We start from the raw sequence: 23,495 nt of genomic DNA on the forward strand, positions 1-23,495 counted from the left end.
GTAATAAGCTCGATCTTAGTTCCCGTCGACAAACCATGCGCGCTCAATTTTTCCTTCAGTTCAGTCACTTTAAAACCGTTGGGATCGGACATTTCAAAGCTTTCCGGCAAAGTATTGTTCAGCCAATCACCACGCTGCACGTTTCCTGGTCCGCACCCACACCCACGATTGCACTCGTCAACGCCTGATCCACCGAGGTCTTCCGTCACCCGCGTGCGTACGTCACCCGTCTAGCGACTCGCTATGCACCTCGTGAATCACTCCCAACGATCGCCGTGCACCCACGAACCTTCACCTCTTCGCTGATATTTTGTCTCCACCTCGTCTCTTACCGGTCTTCCGTTATCAACCGCTCACTGATCCCGGCTGAGCCCCCAAATTATGTGGTATAATAAGATAGACTGTCTTTATTTTAAATAAAATGCAGTATTAAAATGTATTACAAAAAAGTACAACAGGTAATTTATCGGACTGACAAAAATCGCGACCTGATATCGAGAGTAAACGGTCTTGTTTTTGGAGCGGCTTTGTCTCGACTGATTCGCACTCAGTCTCCTTTTCTCCTTGCTCGCACGTTAGTCCTACGCGATCAATAATATTGTTACACGGTCTATCTCGCCGGAGACAACGGAAAGATTCAAATCCCTACACTGGTAGTAGAAAATTGACAGATCAATATAATGGACCATTTCAAGTTATACGCAAAATAAATGACGTTAATTATGAATATAAGAGAGGTAACAAAAATCAAATTTTACATGTTAATTAACTGAAACGCGCATATTTCCTATTACAGAATGATGATGCCAATTAGTTCAAACTCTTTCGAGGCCTTTACCAATCAACCATTAGCACACCTACCCGGAATCTACTTTGAAAGTGTCGGTAATCTTCTTATTTTTAGAGACTATTGGAATTTTACGTACATAAGATCAAGATTTTATGCTACAATCTCTACGGAAACAACATATCATGTTCAGGTTTACAAGAATTACAACGCATTGAACGAAAATAAACAGCAATAAAAGCAGACAGAGAAATTCTTAATGATATGATAGGACAAATTTCGAAGATTTTATTCGGCACATTAGATTCTTATAATGCTGATTATTATAACGAATAGATAGATATTGTTTATAATAATTCAAAACAATTAAGAAATCTATATAAAAACAAATCAATATTATACAATCAACTATTAATAACTTTAGTAATGTTTTTATAGCAAATAATCAAAAATTTAAAGAAATCGATTTTAATTTAAACACATTAAAGGCACACATGTTACAAAACTCTAATAAACTAACGGAAACGGAAATAAATATAAAAATAAATTCATATTTACTAGAATGTGCTGAAATGATGCTCGAATATGAATTGGAACTAGAAATACTTACCGACGCTATATTATTAGCACGCCGAGGATTACTCCATCCTAAATTCCTATCTCCCAAAGAACTGTTAATAATTTAAAAGATTCGCATCATATGATAAACAACAGAAGATTACCTGTAACACTAGTACCTAATCAATTTAATAATCTAATTGATTCTAGCAACTTAAATGTATTTTATAAAAACCATAGGTTAGTTTATATCATCGAAATTCCATTACTTGACAAAACTGACTTTACCTTATATAATGCAATTCCACTACCTATCAAACAAAATGAAGAAAATGTTTACGCATTTATTAATCCAACATACACATATATGGGACTTAGAACCGATAAACTGCAATACACACATTTAACAGATCAAGACATAGCGAAATGCAAAAAGGTTAACAACGCGATGATCTGTAAACAAACAAATTTATTATTGCAGATTACTGGTATTCATAATTGCGTCAGAACTGTTAAGATCAGCCAAATTAGATAACATATTAAAAGAATGTGATATATGTTTAATGAAACTTCATAATACTGTTTGGTACCAATTGAAATCCGCGAATTCTTGGATTCATTCAGCACAACATGAGGAAATTCTTCACATTTTATGTCCAGATGACAAACCACGTCGGACACAGTTGCATTCGAATGGAATAATTATATTATCTCAAAAATGCGATGCTATTTCAGATAATATTTTATTACATAGTCGAACCATTAATATAATAGACACTATCGAAAAAGATTTTATCCCAAACGTTAATCTAAGCACAAAAAAATTATGCGAGGACATCAAAAAGAAGAACATGTTTTGGAACTTCAATTATTAAATATCGGTAAAGTACCTCATTTGGACATTAATTTATTAAAAGCAGCAAGCTCTAGCCTGAATGAACTATATAAGGAAGCAGACGAAATAAGTAAGCATCATCGAACAATAAATCTATATGGAAGTACTATGAGTTGGTTCTATTATATAATGTATGGCATTTTGATATTAGTCACCATATATATCTTCATAAAATGTTCACTAATAAGTAAATGCATTAACATTTTTAGTAAATGCATTAACTATGTTGTATACCTAGAGAAGGCTGTACTCATTATTTCAATAACTGTTTTAATAATAATGTAACCAACAGTAACGCACAACTACGTGTAACAACCACACCACAGGAAATTACTCTTGCATCGATACCCGTCAAAGATAATGAAACACTTCAGTGTAGCGAGAACAATGATCAGGGCGCGAGAAGACAGCGTCCCCGCTCTCAAATTACCGATTATCAAATCTAAATTAATACATATATCCCATCTATGCATTGTAAATTTGATATAAATACATTTGCGAAAATATGCGATCATAGTACATAAGATCTTTTACAATGCAACCGCTTTTTCTTATTTTCTTTATATATGTATTTTACATTGTAACATTAGATTAAGTTACTATATAGTCACTTGTAATTTTGTTAAACTTATAACTATAAAAATATTCGAATTAATCTCAGATCCAGGATGATCTGTAATTTAAGGGGGAAGATGTTACGTACCGCAACTTTCCCACGCAAATATTTCACGAATAGATATCTTATTAAGAGACAGCAGTTTCTCACGCTAGATGTGGATAAGCCACAGGACACTCTTAATATCTCTTCGCGAGATATCTCTTTCGGTTAAGCGATAAGCGCATCACTTTGAGATGCCACACGACTTTATCTGCATGTGGGGACTGACTACTTTTATATCGCTGGACCTCCGAGAATGAAGGTCCAGCGATATAAAAGTAGTCAGTTCTAAGTCGTCTCTCTCTGAGAAAACATCTTCGACTTGTAGCATTGCGCCATATAAAGTCTTGTAACTAGATAACTGTACCTTTTTATTCATTATGTCGCGTTCAGCACGTAACAGTATATACATATACAGTCGGACCTCTTATCCTACGACTCTCTTATGCTACGAAACCTCTTATTCTACGACAAAAAATCCTCTCATGCTATGACCGCTAAAGGGGAATTATACCCCCACTCTCAAATTTTTGTCGTAGAATCAGAGGTTTAAGGAGAAGATTTCGGATCGAAAATGTCGTAGGGTAAGAGGTCCGACTATATATATATATATATATATATATATATATTATGAACAGGGGGTTTTTAGTTAGTATTCCACGCGGGATCTAGGGTGGTGAGTCCAACATAACCCTATCGGACCGGCCGGTGGGGTATGCGTAAATGCATTTACCCCCTGTCGCAAAAAAAATATAGAATTATTATAGAATTATATATAATTATTTATTATTATTATTATAGAATTTACTTCGTAAGTTAAGATTCAGCAAATCATATGTGTACAACATTTTATTTATGTTAACTTTTTAAGTAAGTTTATTATATGTTACATATTTATAAGCTTTATTACATGTTTATTATGTATTTGGTAATCATATATATTGTCATACATATTTTAAAATGTTAAACAATATGTCGCAATATAAAATTATTCAAGTAAATAATATTTATATTAATACAATAATTTGTTTACAATTATAACATGTATGATACCAATATATAATAAACATGTAAGACGTATAAACATATAACATATAATAAACTTACTTTTATAAAAAGTTAATAATTGACACAAATAAAATATTCTATGCATATGATCTGATTAATTTTGGTTTACGAAATAAATTCTACAATTGAATCAATTAATTAATATAATTAATTAATAGTATAATTAAATTAGTATAGTTACTTTTAAAAATACGTTTAATTTTTGTATTATTGTATTATTATTTTTGCAATTTTTTTATAACTTTACATTTTAATTAATGGAAATATAAATTTGCACAATTTTATAATATAGAAATATATTAAATTAATTTACACAACATTGTGTCGAACATTTAATGCAAATATTATAATTATTTTAACCAAAAAATTTAACCATGCAAGTTTTTAATTAAAATGTTATAGTGGACTTCCTCACCATCTATGAGATTTCACTATTGGCGCGTTAGGTTTTTGTAATGTGGACCTTCGCCTGGAGCCCTATTGTACCACATTTTATTTTTACACATATATTTTACATTTCTATATTTTTATTTATGAGGTGTGTCTTTTGCAGACATGGTGTCTATTACAGACATGGTGTCTTTTGCAGACATGGTGTCTATTACAGACATGGTGTCTTTTGCAGACATGGTGTCTATTACAGACATTTATCTGAGATAAATGAAAAATCCTACTATTTATTATATTTATTATATTATATAAATAACAATGTCTGTTATTCATATAATATTATAAATATAATAAAATATAATATAATATAATAATAAAGCAATAAATAATAAAGTCACACAGTGCTCTCTTAAATATAAATTATTAAATAAGTTAAAAACGGCCATAGAGAGCAAAAATTAAGTCGTGTTAAACGAGTTAGGTCTTAATTAAACTATCATATAATAATTAAAACACAATAATAAGGTATATTATAGATAATATCAGAAATGACAATAATTATTACATATGTCGCATAATCTTCAATAATAAAATTACTAATAGCGGTGTTCTATATCGCATTATCATAACGCAAATCAATCCTCATATCAAAAATTACAAATGTTAAGAGAATCTTTATATCGCATTTACGTAACTCTACTCATACGAAGATATTAAACCGACAAATGTTAACAAGAAATTACAATTCAATAATAATATAATTATTTGGATGCGTACGTTTCGAGCTCAATCTTTGAGTCTTCATCAGTGCAAAAATTAAGTCACAAATATAAAAATTTATAAATTAAAACGAGAATATTTAATAACGTGTTATGAGTATAAATGTAAAACGCTATTGTCTTAGTTGTGTGAACCTACTCCGATAGATGTTTATTACAGACGAACATAGTCAACAATAAAAGAAACCATTGACCTGATAATATTGTGTGTGAATATCAATGTTCGTTGATATCTGTAAGAATGGGTGATGTTTTTAATATAATTAATTAAATTATGTATTGATAATCACTGTTCAAAAACTGTTATGAAGCTCACTCACTCTTTAACAATATTAGTGACGGTTGGTGAACAAATTGTTGACTCGTGTACTGTGGAGTTCGATCGTAAATGTCAAGGTATACTACAAGTTATATGTATATGTAATGTTTTCCCATCACTAAATTTTAGGAAGAGCGCCAACAATATCGTGATAGACAACTGGTAAATTATCCGTATCAATTTGTAAATTTAGACCTTTCTTTTGTCTTTTGATAAATAGCATCTCAGAGATTAGCCTTTTAGTATAATATGGAGCCTCATCAAGTATTTTAACGTTATCCCAGTCAAAATCATGGTTAAGCTCCCTTCTATGATTAGTAATTACAGAGTTTGTGTTAGTATTGTGGTGTATATGTCTTTTATGCTCTGTGATTCTAGTTTTTAACTTTCGGGATGTTTGACCAACATATGAGACCTCATATTGGTTGCAATTAATTTTGTATACGACGTTCGTTTTTAATTCAGATGGAATGGTGTCTTTGTGAGTTCTAATTATTTTATTTAATTTATTTATGCTATAATATGCGAGTTTCACTCTCGAATTTTTAGTTATACCCCTGAATTTATCTATTATTCCTTGTATATATGGAATCGTGAAATAAACCGGTTCACAGCATTTGGTATGTCACTAATAAGAATCTTATTGTTAATAATAGAATTTAAACGTGACTGGATGACATTAAAAATTAGTTTTAATGGATAATTGTTGTTTAACAGGATTCTGATGATCAAATCGAAATTTTTGCTGTGATATTTAGGATTTGAGAGAAAGACTGTTCTGTCCACTAAACTAATAATTGTACCCTTTTTTTGTTGTAGTGGGTGGTGTGAGAAATAGTTTAGATATCTTCTTGAATATGTGGGTTTGTGATACCAGTCAAATATTAAAATATTGTTTTCAATCATGAATGTTAAGTCAAGGAAATTAATTCTATTATCCTTCTCTATTTCTATAGTGAATTGTAATCTGTCATGTTGAGAATTAAAACTATTAAGTGTGTAATGTATAGAGTCAGAGGGTACAGCCATGATTATGTCATCCACAAATCTAAAATAAAACTGGGGATTGAAATATAACGTGTTCAAAGCTTTCGTCTCTAAGTCTTGCATAACTATGTCAGCTATAATGGGTGATAATGGTGAGCCCATGGGAGTTCCGAATGTTTGTCTATATGTGACTTTATTAAATGTAAAATACGTACAGTTTAAGATCATCCTAATCCCATTTAAAAACTCTGCTTCGGTAAAGTCACAGTTATTGCTTAAAAATTGCCATCTATTTGAAATGCTGTCAAGCGCCAGATTTAATTAGAATTGTTAGTGACACAATAGTGAATAAATGGAAAATATTAATTTCGAAGCGATAATAGACGAGTCGTCAGACAAAGAGTATGCGTTGTCGGACGATAGTAATTATATTAGTGATTGCAGTAATACCGATTTTAACGACAACGTAGTAGAAAATGAACAACTCCGTGCGCAAAATCAACGTAAGATTTGCGCCATACACTTTTATTATTCAACGGGTGGTGCTCTAGCTCTCTGTGCTTCGTGTATGGACATCTTTCGAGATGACATCGGATTAATATACGAAATACGGAGACATAAAGTTACATCGCCCGATGAGGTGGATATGCAATGGTGCAGCAGCTGTCAAATTTTATTACATATAATAATGTCGCGTAATATGTGTTATGTTTGCACACAAAAATAGAGAGAAAAAATGGAAAATGTGCAACAGAAAGAACGTGACTTGTTGGAGCGTTCCCACCAAGTCACCACATTGGGTGAATATTTTGGATGGCTGCAGCATTGCGAGCAGTTTATCGAAGAGCTTGAAGAACGCAGCCGTGTCAAGCGTCCGCGACTCTCAATCGGAAATAGACAATCTTTGGTGACAAGAATTGCGTGACTCGAGGGTGCAAAAACTCGATTGCAGAGACAGTTTATACCCAGTGGTGGTGATTATAGTAGTGAAAATAACGCGGAGAGACTCATATGGCGAGAGATTGATACGGCGTTTGAGAGACGCATCTTGACTGGTGCGGTTATAAATTATAATCACATCGAACCTCGTCAATTTTTGGAAGATGCGAGTGACATTGTGCTCGAGCACGTGCGAGACGTTATGCAAAAACATAACAGTGTGAAAGTGAATACAGTGTTTAACGGCGAGTTTGTGGCGAGTTGTTGGCGGGCGATAAGCATGTCAATAAATCAATCAATACGAGAAACTGTGAACTCTTACATACATCCGATTTACGCGAGTGGTATGAGCGGCGAGTCGTCGAGCCAATCCTTGCATCGCTCGAAGAATTTCAGGAACGCGATAGCGGATGGGCATTATCGCGTATACTAAATTTGACTGTAAATATAAATAAATATAATCCTATGCGCGCCGGATGTTACGTGCAATTATTGCGAAAGATAATAATGAAACGAGCAGTGGTTAACGTGCAATCTAAAGACAATGCATGTTTTGCGTGGGTGATAGTGGCTGCTCTGTATCCAGCTGAAAGATGCACACACCGACAATCATCATCACCCGCATTATACAACAGTAATGAATCTCCAGGATATTGAGTTTCCAGTCACTCTTAATTAAATTAAAAAATTTGAAATTTATAATGACATTTCAATCAACGTGTACAGTTTTGAAAACGAAAACATTGTCCCTATTCACCTTACGGAGCAAAAGAGAGACAAGCACGTCAACTTGCTCTACGTGCAAGATGCGCAAGATATCAGACATTTTGCATGGATCAAGAATCTATCTAGACTTATTAGTATGCAACTTAGCAAACACAAGACTAAAAAATATATCTGCGATCGGTATGTATATTTAATAAAACTGTCTAAAAATATTTAAAACAAGGATATAAAAATTTTAACTTTTATTTTACAGATGCATGCACTATTTTCACTCGGTCGAGAAATTGCAATCACATACAGTAGACTGTGGAAAGATGAACGACTGTGCTATCCGATTACCGAGCGATAAGGATAAGTGGCTCGCATTCACCAACTACAACAGGAAGGAGCGACTACCTTTCGTCGTGTACGCCGATCTGGAGTGAGTTTTGGTGAAAAAAGAAGAAAATTTTTATCAACATCACCAAGTATTTAGTATGGCTTATGTACATTGCTTGTACGATAATTCGTTATCCGCGTATCATTCTCGTCGTGAAGCCAATTGCGTTGCATAGTTCACCGACGAACTTAAAAATTTGGCGCAACGTGTAGAAAATATTTTAACAACCAATGTCCCCATGGTAAATTTAACGCAAAATGAATGGAAAAAATTTCGAAGTGCGACTCAGTGTCATATATATGAGAAACCATTCGTAGAAGATGATACGCGCGTACGCGATTATTGTCATTTGACCGGGCGGTACAGAGGTCCCGCGCATTCAAATTGCAATCTAAATTACAAAGAATCTTTTTGCATTCCAATAGTATTTCACAATTTATCTGGTTATGATTCTTACTTTATAATCGAGGAAATAGCCACAGCGTTCAAAGGGGGAATCGATTTACTTCCGATAACAAAAGAAAAATATATTTCATTTACAAAACATGTTAAAGGTACGAAAGACAAACCGGGAAATCACATTAAATTACGTTTCATAAATTCATATAAATTTTTCACAAGTCTCGATAAATTGGCATCTTTTCTGAGCAAGAATAAACTCAAAATTTTACAATCGGAATATAAAAATTTATTCGCCGAAGATTTCAATTTATTAACATGAAAAGGTGTCTTCACGTACGAGTACATTGACTGCGTAGATAAATTGCAAGATGCGTGTTTACCATCACGAGAATCATTTTACAGTTCCTTGACAGGTAACACAGTATCTGAGAGCGATTACGCGCACGCTGAGACTGTGTGGAAGCGATTCTCCATTCGAACGCTAGGCGAATATAGCGATCTGTATTTAAAAATCGATGTTTTGTTATTAGCAGACATTTTTGAAAATTTCCGAGAGAGATGTATTAAGAGTTATGGGCTCGACCCCGCGTATTACTCTTCCCGGTTACACGTGGGACGCCATGTTAAAGTATACGAAAATTATATTTGAATTACTCACAGACATTGACATGGTTATGTTTATCGAACGAGGTATACGCGGTGGTCTGAGTCAATGTTCCAACAGGTACGCGCGTGCTAATAACAAGTACATGCAGTCGTATGACTCATCAAAACCATCAACGTACTTGATGTATTTCGATGTTAATAATTTATACGGATGGGCAATGTGTCAACCATTGCCCTACGCCGATTTTCAGTGGGTCGATAATGTTTCCAATTTTGATGTATCATCGATCGCGCTCGACTCGTCTACAGGCTACATCCTCGAAGCCGATCTCGACTATCCGCAGCATCTTCACGATTCGCACACTGACCTATCGTTTTGTCCGACACGCGACAAACCACCTGGCAAGGGCGAGGACAAGCTTCTCGCAACCGTATACGATAAAAAGCGTTACTTACACTACCGCAACCTGCAGCAATGTTCATGTCACGGTCTTCGCGTTACAAAAATTCATCGTATATTACAATTCACTCAATCTCCGTGGCTCCGTACTTATATAGAACTCAATACAAAATTTAGAACACTGGCAAAAAATGACTTTGAAAAAAATTTGTACAAACTAATGAATAATGTAGTGTTTGGCAAAACGATGGAAAATGTGCGCAATCGCGTAGATGTTAAATTTTTAACAAAATGGGACAAAAGGTACGGCGCAGAGACATTGATTGCAAAACCAAATTTTCATAGCAGAAGCATTTTTTCGGAAAATCTAATCGCTGTAGAATTACGTAAACTCGAGGTGAAATTCTACAAACCAATTTACGTACCAATTTATGTGTATTCTCGATATATCCAAGACATGTTTGTACGAATTTCACCACGATTATATGGTACCAATGTATCGGGAGAGATGCAAAGTCATGTACACTGATACGGATAGTCTTATATATCACATTGAGTGCGACGATGTGTACGAGAATCTGAAACGCGACATCAGCAGATTTGATACGAGCGACTAGTACTATGCGATAGACAATGCGTACGGTGTATACCGCTCGTGAATAAAAAGGTACCGGGTCTAATGAAGGATGAAAACAACGGTACCATAATGACCGAATTTGTCGGACTTAGAGCAAAAATGTATGCGTTGCGCGTGGATGGTAAGAAGGATACGAAAAAGGTAAAAGGCGTCAAGATTAACATTGTTGCGAGAACGATAACGTTTGACGATTACACGCGGTGTTTGAACGAAGAGATTGAAATAATGCGTAGTCAATCGTGTATAAGATCAAAATTACACAAGGTATACACCATTCGCGAAACAAAAATTGCTCTAAGTCCGTACGACGACAAGCGGTATATCGTACCTACAACTACTGATACGTTACCGTGGCGACATTATAAGATATCTTTATAAAATATAATGTGTGTGTGATTTTTTTTCTTGTATGTATATTTCATATTTTATATATTATAATGACTATTGGAAAGGATGTATTAATAAAGATTTTGTATATTTCAAATATTTCATATATTTTTATATTGAATACATTGTGTTTCATATAAAATTAAATTACATGATCCTTATGTACCCAAGAATTGTGCGAGCTATCAAATCCCAGCCATTTCACGTAAACCTCGTCACCCCTCCTGCGCAGTACTTTCTCCATGAGATACACATCTGGATAATTCGCGTGATGCAACTCGTGCTCGTAAAACGCTCCAGCGATAGATTTTTTGCGATAATCCTCGAGTAGATACGTTACGGGATTAGTATGTTGCACTTTAACAATTTTAAACACCTCGGTTGTCCAATTTGGTGTGTAACCCTTTTCGAAAAGTTTTTTGTATTTGCTAACGCGTACCAGGTCACCTACTTTAAACTTTGCAGGAGCAGCAATTTTTATACTGTTGTATACCGTATTTAAAAGTCTATCAGCGATCGTGGGAGTAACATCGATAGGTCTCATATTGATAATGCGATGTTTTCGCGCGTTATATTCTGCAACGAGTCGGGATAGCGCGTTGATCCACTTGTAAGTTCCGTTCAGCGTAAACATCTTCCACATGTCGTTCTTCAGCGTGCGATTGAATCGCTCGACGACAGACGCCTTCAATACCGAATATGTGGAATAGTGATTAATGTTATGTTTCCGTATAAGCCGTTGCACATCGGTATTGTAAAATACCTTTCCGTTATCAGTTTGTATGTTTTTCGGGCATCTCTTGCTATCTCGAATTATTTTGGCGATTGCATCAGCCGTCTCCCTTCCACCTTTACTCTTGAGTGGTACAGCCCATGCATACTTGCTCAACACATCGATGACGGTGAGTATGTAGTGATAACCTTTGTTGAAACGAGAATACGGACGCATCTCGACGATGTCGGCTTGCCACAGATCATCGTATCCCCGCACTATGATGTGTCTTCGGGGAAAATTTTTTCTCGCCGGCGCGTGCAGTTCGTTCACCAACTGTCGTCTCTCCAAACTATGTTGATTCTTTGCTTTGTCAGTTTTCCTCGATGCCCGTTTGTTGTTCGCTTTTTTTCACTCATTTTCGTTTATCGCCTTTAATAGCCGTTCTTGACCTGTTCTGACCTGTTCTGACCTGTTCTTGACCTGTTCTAACCTGTTCTTGACTTGTTCTAACCTGTTCCTGATCTGTTCTGACCTGTTCTTGACCTATTCTGACATGTTCTTGACCTGTTCTGACCTGTTTTGACCTGTTCTGACCTGTTCTTGACCTGTTCTTGACCTGTTCTAACCTGTTCTTGACCTGTTTGTAGCCATTCTGGACCTGCGTTGTTCACCGCCGTCCTTCACCCATTCGAAAATCGTTCTTGACCCGTTCGCAGCCTTTTCCGCAGTCGTTTTTGACTCGTTCGTAGCCGCTTCTGACCCGTTCGTAGCCTCGTTCACAGACGTCTTTTGACCGATTGTAGGAGTTCTTGAGTTGTTTGTAACCTTGAGTGTAACCGTTAAGAACGTGTTCGTAGCCTCGTTCGCAGCCCTGCTTGAAATGCTGATAGCCTCGTTCGAAGCTGTTGCAGCTGCTAGGTCGGTCACTGCTACTGCCACTGCCACTCATTGTAGTTAGATAGCAGTTCGATAATCCTTCGTAGCTGTTCGATAACCGTTTGATAGCCGCTCCTAACCCGTTCACTGATACTCATTTAGGTTGATAGCTGTTTCTGAGTTAGCATTAACCGGGCGTTGAAGTTCGTTTAGCACAATCTGTATTGCTCGCACGTTCTTCTCAAGCGAAGTAAGCTTCTCGCCTGATTTTTTCTGTCGATTCATTAATCTTTTAACGCAGGATTGCACGTACAATTTGTTGACGGCATCGGTGTCAGCCTCAGGTTGCGCTACACGGCAAATCTTACGCGACCTCGTATCGAAGTCTGTAACGACGCGACACAAAGCGTTTTCGTGCACATAACTTTTTACCAATCTATCCCAAGAGCCGTTTGTACCGGTTGCATTTCTTGAATCGAATAATCCAAATTTGTTGATAGGCATTTTTTTTCTGAAGTTTCGTAAAGTGTCACGCAACGCTGATCGACTGATTAGTTTTGTCGAGACACCATTTAATTTATAATAATTCCTGCTTCACGAAGTTCCTCGATGATCGACTGGATCTCGTTATCGTGAGCGTCGTGACCAGCTAAGCGCGAAGCGTTGAGCAATCGTAGCCGATCTACTAGTTCGTTGGGATCGTCCCAGTGCACGTAATCAATCATATTGTTGGTTAGCGTCATAGCGCGAAGCATAGATATCTCCCCTCCAGATTTTGTATTTTTCGATTCGAGCGACATCAACGGTGCAATTATATGTTTGTACTTGTACCCCCTGTTACCCTTCAAATGGCCCTGCGCATCATAATCGCGTCTATGCGCGTTCGTCACCAATAATATGCTCTTGTATTTTTCCAAATCGTCCCCCCTCGTGTAAAGTTCATCATCGGGAATTCTCTTGAAGATCAACTCGTACAATCCTGGGGTTCCAATGTACCGCACGTCATCTATGATAATAGAGTCATCTTTGTTGATGTTGAATCATTTGTTGCCGAGTCGCATTTCATTCTTTCTGTCAAAATAGACTCCATACACATGATCAATCTCGTGATTTTTGTCGCCATTGAGCAAAGCGCCTATGTACTTTTGCCCAAGTGGTCCAAAGTACTCCCGCAACGTTTCTTGACCTTCTGACGTTTATAACTTGTTTCGAACAAACGATGATTCGAGCATGTTGCCCGAGGTTTCGAAAACATCTTCGTTTACGCTTGTTGGTGCGGCTAACGGCGTAGAAGCTATCGACGGTTCATACAGTAAAACGTCCGATCGTTTCCTTTTTTTCGGTGTCGCATCTTCCTCTTCCTCTTCCTCTACCTCCTCATCTTTAGCCTCTTCCTTCTAATCCTCCTTGTATCGCTTGATGGGTAAGATTTTAATCTTTGCGCTACTCTCCGACTTATTTTTCACCGCGAACGAGTTGTCGACAATCTTTTGCAACGGCTCGATAATAGGTTTAAAATGGGTCTTGACCGCGATATCGTCATCGATGTTACCGGTCTTCAAAGCGCGATGTTTCTTGCGGATCGATTCCCTCGTTTTCGCAATCTCCTTCGCCATCTTTTCACGCTCGCGAATATTATCGCTCCCAGCCATATCGATAGAGAGTGTTGAAAGCTCGCGTTTCACCCCTCACGACAGAATGTAGGCAACGACTAATCATTTTGTGGTATCGCAAACATGTTAAACCCGTTTCTGTATCGCTCGTTTATAAGCAAACTATCCTTATCTATCACGAGAAATCCATACTTTTGCTGCCAACAAGTACGACATAACTCACTGAAATCCTCGTATGACATGTCGGTATTCACGTGATCGTTGTACACGTGTTTCAAGTTGGTGCCATCCTGTTTAAACAAGATTAGCAGGTTCGCGTTGTCGCGTAAAAGATGTTTCGGTATTCTCGCGTATGTCTGGCAGAGATAGAAGCAATCGACGTTCGAGTGGCGTCCCATTGAGAAATATTCTCTTATTGTATTTTGTTTGTCGCACGCCACGTCATCGAAAACGAAAATCGAGTTTGGACGTGCTTCGCTCGGTGGAATGACGTCACTGTTATTGGAGAATGTAAAATAGCCGATTTCATCGATCGACGTTAATAAATTCTCCAGATATCGATATTTTGGCTGTTGCAGTGACTTTGAATACACGTACACATTTTCAAAGCGGACGCCGTGCGGGCTTTCTATCAAACTAATCAACACGTTAGTTTTACCGCAATTCGAGGGGCCGCAAACGATTGCGCGTATAGTATTCGGCAGCATCGTACCGTGTCTACGCATCTCCGTGTTGTCCCCCATCGAGCGTAATCTGGCGTCGTAATTTGTCACGCGTATCGCGGAAGGTTGTCGCACGAATTTTATTTTCCCACTTCCGATTCGGATCGCACGCCTGTCTATTTATAGCTGCGCGGAACTACAAAGTGTTCAGTAACGAAAAAATGTTTGTCCTGCTATCAAGTTCTTACGATATTCTCGATTTGAGTGCTGAACAGCTACAGTTTGTATCTAAAGCAGTTTTATTGCGAATGTGTGGCAATCACGTTCACTACGTGTGGGACAAACTTCCGGAATACATAAAGGCGGATTCGGAGGTTCAGACCTATCGTCGCTGTTTCGAACATTACAATCAACCGTGGCAACAAACGCACATTTACGGTCCAGCGCCAATGATAAAAGATTGTCGTGATTGTCAACGCAAATAAGTAAAAGTCTATTAAATCGTGCGATAAACTTGTTGTGAATGTCACAGCAAATAGGCAGAGGTCTATTAAATCGTGCGATAAACGCTCTTCCTATCGAATTGCATATTCCTGGATACCAGTTTTGCAGTCCGGACACGCGGCTAGAAAAACGATTGGATAGAGGTGATCGAGGTATCAACCCATTGGACGCAGCGTGTTGTGAACACGATATAGCGTACTTTCAGAGAAACGATCTTGCCGAAAGACACGCGGCGGATAGGATGCTCGCCAAAAAGGCGCAAACTCGCATCACTCCGAAAGATTCGTCTCTCGGTGAGAGAGCCGCAGCCACAGGTGTCTGAACAGCAATGAAAACCAAAACGAAGTTCGGTATGGGTCTAAAGTCGAAAACGAAGAAAAAGACGGTGAAAAAACGAATATTTCCGGTAGCGAAACCCGGGGGTGTATTACCGATTCTATCAGTGTTGGGCGCTCTCAGGTCTCTGATTGGTGGAGCGGCTGGTGTAGCAAAGATGGTGAACGATGCTACACAACGTCAGTTTCAAGAGCTGCTACGTTACAATCGCGCCATGGAAGGTCGCGGATTGTATCTCGCGCCATACAAATACGGACGAGGAGTCTCAATGAGAAAGAAGAAAAAAAAACGTCAAAGAGACGCTAAAAATGCCAGAGAGCGTAACTACCAACATACAATTGCTGCAACTAGCAAAACGTATGCACATTCCATAGTTTAGAGGTGTTTTTATGCGTAACTCATTACCGATCGGTGGTATATCGAAACGAGAGCAGCATCATAAATTTGGATAACGCTAAAGGCTCGGGTACTCACTGGGTAGCGTATGCAAAGAGGGGGAATCGAGCTATATATTTTGAAAGTTTTGGCAATCTTCGACCGCCGAATGAATTGGTGCGATATTTAAATGTGGCAAAAATAGATTATAATCACACATCCTATCAAACTTATAATCAAAACATCTGCGGACAATTGTGCTTGCAGTTTCTCCGAACGGTCGATGCACGCGAATTTAAAGACATACATTGCGCTATTTAACTTATTATTCGTTAAACAGTTTGGTCAACATGTCTATGACATTCACGCTGACTGGAAAAAGCAGCGTTCTTGCGGCAAACTACTTTCCCAACGTAGATTTAAGCAACGGTGAATACGAGCTTGGTCTAGCGGATTTTGAAAGTTATCACACGATATCGAACGTGAATTCCTCGAATAATAAATTTTACTTTGGCAAAGATGATGCGGAAATTACGAGGGATCGTACGAGCTGCAAGCGATACATGAATTTTTGAAACATACAATTTCACAAAAACGTTCGCAACACACAGTTCGTGATGGTGATAAAAAACACACTGTCGACGACGATGACTTTGAGGCTGGAGAATGGCCTATAGTGCTCCGCGCTAATTACAATACGATGAGGAGCGAGATCAAATGCGCCTGCAAATTAAATTCTAGCAAGCCTAACAATATTGGATCGCTGCTAGGATTCTCGAACCGTATACTGCAGCCGCGAAAATGGTACGAGTCGGACGTGCCGATTAACATTATCAACGTGAACATTATCCGCGTCGAATGTAATGTGACCGCGGGTGCGTACAATAACGGCAAACTTGTTCATACGATACACGAATTTTCACCGAGGGTACCACCAGGATATAAGATATCGGAAACACCGGCGCACATCATTTACCTACCGATCATCGTGCGGTGCATTACGGATTTAACGTTACGTATTGTCGACCAGGAAGGACGATTACTCGATTTTCGAGGAGAAGAGATCAGCATTAGATTGCATGTACGGCGGCGGCAAAATTAGCGTGTGATGCTCGTGTTGAACGGATCGAAAGACGTGAGAGACAACACAATCTTTACGACGCCAGCGACAACAACATCGACATTTGCTAATATCCTCCAATCATCCGGCACTAAGAAAAAGAAATTGAACGCATCAAACGTTGCGTTTTTACAATCTTTGGGATTCGTGGTGCGAAACATTTGAACGATGACTACATTCTCAACATCGCGGACGAGCCAATCTTTGACGATCGCATCGTCAAGATTGAGACTCACTCCTATAACCCATCCGCCAACACAACGTTCGGACACAGTGATGAGATAAGAATACCCATACAACGACAGGATCTGTATACATTGCCGTACGAGAGTTTCTTATACATCGAGGGAGAATTAAAGATAAAAAAACCAGCTGGCGGATCCAATGTGGTACTGCAAAATAATTGCGTTGCATTCATGTTTGACGAGATTCGATACGAACTCGATGGTGTGGAGATTGATCGGAATAGAAACGTGGGAATAACAAGTATGCTCAAAAACTATGTAACAATATCATCCGATAGAAGCGTGATTATGAGAAATGCTGGCTGGAGTGAGCCAACTATTGTGGATGGACACTTTAATTTTTGCGTACCGCTCTACATGTTATTGGGATTTTGCGAGGATTACAGATGCATAGTAATTAACGCTCGTCACGAGTTGATCTTAATACGATCGCGCAATGACAACAATTGTCTGCTTGGAGCTTTGACGCTGGAGCCTGTGATCAACATATTCAAGATACAATGGCGAATGCCACATGTGTTGTTGAGTGAAATTAAAAAGCTGTCTATGCTGCGCGCTCTGGAAAGCGGACGCTACCTCAGCATGGGTTTTCGTTCGTGTGATCTGTACGAATTTCCGCTCTTGCAGCGTAAAACCAAACATTCGTGACCATTAAGACCGCGACTCAGCTGGAGAAACCACGATACGTTATCTTTGCTCTGCAGACAGGCCGGAAGAATGTTATGTCCGAGGATGCGAGTAAATTCGACGACTGTAAATTAACAAACGTGAAACTTTATCTGAACTCGGAATGTTATCCGTACGATGACATGAATCTGGATTTCGATAAAAACAGATGGTCGATTCTGTACGACACGTACGCGCGTTTCTGCAAAAACTATTACGGATACGAGTACCTCGAACCGAGTCTCACCGTCTCACTGTTTCTACAGTACGGTCCGTTTGTGATCATCGATTGTTCTCGACAAAACGAATCGGTCAAGAGTGCAACCGTGGATGTGCGATTAGAATTTGAGTGTAAGGAGAATGTGTCTAATAATACGACTGCGTACTGTCTCATCATACACGATCGCGTGATCCAGTACAACCCGTTGTGCGCAAAATTACCTAAGTGTTTGCGACAATAATTTAGAGAGAGGGGAAGCAGGATATAAAGCCGAGTGTTACGAGATGGTTGTCATTCTTCTTAACGGACGAAAAGAGATCTCATCATGTCTGTACCAACGTTTGTCGATTTGCAAGGATTTATCGTTTCGAATAAATTCATCGCAAAGGAGGTGGCGGTGCTGAGAAGAGGAACTATTCTCGCACATTACATTTTTCGGAGTCCTATACTATGGCATCTCCTTACAAAATCCGAAAAGTGTCAAGCTTCATGGTTGATGGCGAATCATCATGGACTACAATAGGAGGATGGAATCGTTGCGTACAGCATGGCGAAACGATTGATTACAACAGCTGTAGTTGAAGAAGAAGATGATAAAATGCAGTGTATCGTATACGTTAAAGGATGCCAGAAACGAGAATGGCTTGCTAATATGCTGGACGACGATGCGAGAGAAAATTTAATCATTGAGACCTTGGATGCTGATTACGACGATATCGAATCTCTAAATAATCTAGATGTTAAAAATACTATACGATGTGGAAAACATGTTAAGAATTGCGCATTACAAAATGTATTCAAAATATTTAACTGGTGGTCGCAACGCAAGAAAGAATTGCAAGATTTGGAAAAATAAAGTATTTAAACACTAATATGTTTTATTTCTTATTTCCCCTCCTCATTCCTTCCTTGCCTTACGAGTCATTTAAGAATTCTTTTTATCCGAGTATCGTCTCTCCTTTCTCCTAAAAATTTCAGAGCACTAAAGTATTCTAGAATCTCCCACCACATTTAATCTCCCCCCACTACTTTGAAAAAACGGGGTGTCACGTATATTTGATTCTTCATATTCGATTCTTCATACGGTCAGTGTTGCGTTAACCGTTCGTGAAAGTGGTCCCCTTTTGAAATCTGGAAATATGTACTACGTCAAAGAAGCAGTGGCGGCCCCAGCAGAAGCGTGAATAATTACGTACCGAGTCGTTATGAAACTCCTTCGTTTGAGAACAAATGTGACAAGTAAGTTTTTGTTTAACTTTTTTTTATTTTTTCACAAATTGTTTTTAAACTAATTTTTTTTTATTTTATTTTTCTACAGCATTTCGTTGAAGCGTCGTGCGATTCGTATATTAAGTAGACGATACGCATTGACAACCACGGAATTCAAATTCCTTGAAATTGGTATCAACGTGGGTACACCGAGTTATGTGGAAATTGTCATAGGAGATCAACAAGGAAAGGAACTGGTATTATCTCTCGAAACGTGGAAGGGACTCTACGAGCAACGTCGCAATATTCACGATTTACTGCGAAAGGACTCTAAAGATACCTATAATTTTATAAGCGTTGGACCACTAACAGTGCGAGTTCATACGATTAACGATACTAAACTTATAAGTCTCGAATCTTTAAACGCACGCATGATGATGATTGAACCGACGTTACACCGTATGTTTGATCTCGATCAATGCATCGATGTAACCTTTGATCGATTGGTTAGAATCACCGAGACAGTCGATACTAAGTTTACACAATTCTCCAATATCGCGTCCACTATAAGGGATAATAAAGAAGTATCAAATGTAATACGCGCCAGCGACGCCTTCAATAAACATCAACTCGTCGATTGCGAACTGGTAGCTTTAGTTTTTAGTCACAATATGTAATAATAAAAAAAAATATAAAAGAGAAGAATAAAGTTTTTTTTTAAATTTAAATCATGATATACATATATTATTCGCACGCATTTCCCATCCGTGCTTCCTCGCACCCGTAAACAGTCCCAGTTCTCATACGTAGCTCGTTACGGGGGATGACGTCATGCTGGGAAGGGAGAATGCGAAGCTAGGGACCGCGAGAGAGTAAGCGCTAGGGAAGAAAGAGATAGCGCGAGGCGAAGGAGAGCGAGAGAGTAAACGCTAGGAAAGAAAGAGATAGCGCAAGACGAAGGAGTGCGAGAACGTAAACAGAATTTTTTTTATATTAAATATTAAGTTATTATATCTAATTATATCTAATATATGAAGGAAGAAGGATGGGATAGATGAAGGAAACGCAAGCAAGCAATTATATGTGTTTTAACATAATTTTTTTTATTTAAAAAGCATGTGTGTGTTTATTTACAAAAATCTGTGCGTGTGTGTGTGTGTGTGTGCGTGTGTGTGTGTGTGTGTGTGTGTGTGTGTGCGTGTGAATAAAAATAAAATAAAGTTAAAATCAGGGGAAGCAGGGATCTCTGAAACAGAAAAAGAAACATTTTTATTAGTATTTTAAAATATATTTAAAATTTGACCATATTATATATAGAGATACTTACAAATAGGGCTTCTTTCCGAATAGTCTGCGGAGGTCAAATATGTCCCCCTTTATGTGCACTATTTCTCGGCCACGGAAGCAATCATGCCATAAATCCTGCCATTCTTCGGCCTTCCTTCGATTAGCCCGCACCCAGCGCACATACTCCATGTGCGCTACGCTTATATATCCAGGGATCGGATTAGCACCTATTTCGAAAATCTATAAAAAAATATATAAATATTTTATAAATATATTTTATATAATATATTTATAAATATATTATAAATATATTATAAATAAAAAAGCGTATAAAAATAATAATAAAAACTACTTACATTTCCAAACAGGACCTCCAGTAGCGCCTGGAATAGGGCGCGGGCTAGATTTCGCGCTCTTCGAAGTGAGCAGCGGCGATGGTACCGGCGATGGTCGATCCATTCCGGAAGCCGTAGGTGACGGAATCCCGTCTCAAACGTCGCATGCATGAACGCAATAATTTGCGACATTTTCTTTGTTTGGACAAAATACGCTCACTCGTCAACAGTCAGATACTTTATGCCAGCTCCAGCGAGAGCTGAGTAACGTCTCGGTAAAAAGGGTAGGGGGTGAGCATGGCATAAAAGCTAGTACGAATGCCTACTCTTCACAACTAATAAAAAAAATAAAAGCTAACGTGAATTTTATGGAGTCCCCGGCTATAAATCAGTCATGCGTTTTTGCACCTTTAAAAACGGCCTGACCTGTTCGTCGCAGTGTCAACCAAAAATTTCTATTCTAAACTTTATGCCTGCTCCAGCGAAGGGACCGTGAAAGAGAGAGAGAGAGCCAACACCTAAAAGTTAGATAGTGCGAGGCGAAGGAGAGCGATAGGAAAGAAAGAGATAGCGCTACATTAGAAATAACGTAAGGTTTAGGGATCGTGAGAGAGCGAGGCGAAGGAGAGCGAGAGAATAAACGCTAGGAAAGAAAGAGATAACGCGAGGCGAAGGAGAGCGAGAGAGTAAGTGCTAGGAAAGAAAGAAAGAAATAGCGCGAGGCGAAGGAGAGCGAGAACGCAAACAGAAATTTTTTTTCTTTTTTCTTTTCTTTTTTTCTTTTTATAATTTTTTTCTTTTTTTCTTTTTATAACTTTCTTCTTTTTTTTTTTTTATTATTTTTTTCTTTTTATTATTTTTTTCTTTTTTTTCTTTTTATATTTTTTTTATATTAAATATTAAGTTATTATATCTAATTATATCTAGTATATGAAGGAAGAAGGATGGGATAGATGAAGGAAGCGCAAGCAAGCAATTATATGTATTTAACATAATTTTTTTTATTTAAAAAGTGTATGTGTGTTTATTTACAAAAATCTGTGCGTGCGTGCGTGCGTCGTACGTGCGTGCGTGCGTGCGTGCGTGTGTGTGTGTGTGAATTTAAAAATAAAAAAAAAGATATAAAAAAATATATAAAAGATTGCATGACGATGGTCGAGCGGTACGGCACGACGGCGACTGCTGCTGCGAGGCACTGGAGGGGATGATGGCGGTGGTGGTGGCGTCCAGGTAGGGCTCCTGCATAACAGAAAAAAAAAATTTATTAATATTTTCATAATTTGAAAAAGAATACTTACACATCAAGGATTACTTACAATTACTGATCAGAATCAGTATCAGAATCTGGATCATTGTCGATGACATGTTGTAGATACAACATGTCATCGATAAGTTGACTTATTTCCCGATGGATTTCTTGTAACTGTTCAGGACATGCTTGCCGATTTCCGCCTGGTAAACAGCAATTCTCGCAAGGCTTTCCCCTTAGTCTGTTGTTTTCATTCGTCCATATATAACTTTGTAGTTTGAAGATCACTGTTGAGGAATTTTTTATGCTAAGTTCGCGATTTCGTTGAAACTTCACCACCGCATTCAATAGTTTTTCGGTCACCATTTTTCACAGCACTTAGTCCTAGCAAGTGTCTACAAAAGTTTATTGCTGCGCACAAAAACGGCACACACTACATGCTATTACTTGGCACAGTGTGTCCACAGTTATTGCACGAGTTCCAACCGTGATAAATATATTGTCCAGTTTCATGTTTATACACAATTTTACCTTGTGTATATGAATCTTGAACTTCAATGAAACACCCAGAACAAAATTTTTCACTATTTTCCTCGTCGTCATCGTACTTTTTCACTTCATAATAAAATATGATATTACACATTTCCTGCCGCTCGGTTATATTTCGTAAATCTTCACGCACTAATGGCACTACTTGCTCATTTAAATAGTCTTCCGGATCACTCTCATAATCAGAGTCAACCACTATTTCCACTTCTTCATCGCTGTCGTCGATGATAACCACATCTTCATTGTCTTCATTGTCTTCGATGACAATCACATCTTCTATATTCATTTTAGCACTAAATCGAAAGACACTCGACGACTGTTGAATACGTTTTAACGCGGAGACAGATTCTCAAATTCGAGCAGCCGAATGTTGGCGCTGATGCGTTGCATTCTTTCCTTAAAAATTATGGAAGATGTTTCGCTCCAGTTTTATGGGAGATTTTCCGCGAGGGTGCAAAGCTGCCGAACGCCGGCGATTAAAATCTTTTTTTCCATAATGGCGCTGATGCGGTGCATTCTTTCCTTAAAATTATGGAAGATGTTTCGCTCTAGTTTTATGGGAGATTTTCCGCGAGGGTGCAAAGCTGCCGAACGTCGGCGCTTAAAATCCTAATGAT

At 38.0% G+C, this 23,495-nt stretch overlaps 2 protein-coding genes and 1 pseudogene across 2 annotated transcripts; 2 read left to right on the forward strand and 1 right to left on the reverse strand.

Annotated features, from left to right (window-relative positions):
- Window positions 1-797: 797 nt before the first annotated feature.
- Window positions 798-4,626, forward strand: LOC140675950 (uncharacterized; annotated as a pseudogene).
- Window positions 4,627-11,059: 6,433 nt separating this feature from the next.
- Window positions 11,060-13,763, reverse strand: LOC140675951 (uncharacterized). The gene is made up of 3 exons (XM_072910542.1): window positions 13,652-13,763; window positions 13,350-13,514; window positions 11,060-11,274 (listed from the first exon to the last, which is right to left on the reverse strand). Exons 1-3 carry the CDS (start codon window positions 13,761-13,763, stop codon window positions 11,060-11,062), a joined length of 492 nt encoding a protein of 163 aa, XP_072766643.1.
- Window positions 13,764-19,388: 5,625 nt separating this feature from the next.
- Window positions 19,389-20,135, forward strand: LOC140675952 (uncharacterized). The gene is made up of 2 exons (XM_072910543.1): window positions 19,389-19,429; window positions 19,568-20,135. Exons 1-2 carry the CDS (start codon window positions 19,389-19,391, stop codon window positions 20,133-20,135), a joined length of 609 nt encoding a protein of 202 aa, XP_072766644.1.
- Window positions 20,136-23,495: the final 3,360 nt, after the last annotated feature.

Source organism: Anoplolepis gracilipes, unplaced genomic scaffold, assembly GCF_047496725.1.
Source record: "Anoplolepis gracilipes unplaced genomic scaffold, ASM4749672v1 Contig22, whole genome shotgun sequence".
NCBI lineage: Eukaryota > Metazoa > Arthropoda > Insecta > Hymenoptera > Formicidae > Anoplolepis > Anoplolepis gracilipes.

What these genes read in the sequence shown, in the direction of transcription:
- LOC140675952 (XM_072910543.1), top strand. Translation starts at nt 19,389, where the DNA reads ATGTACTACGTCAAAGAAGCAGTGGCGGCCCCAGCAGAAGC. An exon ending in GTGGCGGCCCCAGCAGAAGC is followed by an intron (nt 19,430 to 19,567) that starts GTGAATAATTAC and finishes ATTTTTCTACAG; the next exon opens with CATTTCGTTGAAGCGTCGTG.
- LOC140675951 (XM_072910542.1), bottom strand. Translation starts at nt 13,763, where the DNA reads ATGTTTTCGAAACCTCGGGCAACATGCTCGAATCATCGTTTGTTCGAA. An exon ending in TTTGGACCACTTGGGCAAAA is followed by an intron (nt 13,515 to 13,651) that starts GTACATAGGCGC and finishes CTATTATCATAG; the next exon opens with ATGACGTGCGGTACATTGGA. An exon ending in TGCGCAGGGCCATTTGAAGG is followed by an intron (nt 11,275 to 13,349) that starts GTAACAGGGGGT and finishes AAATTGTTAAAG; the next exon opens with TGCAACATACTAATCCCGTA.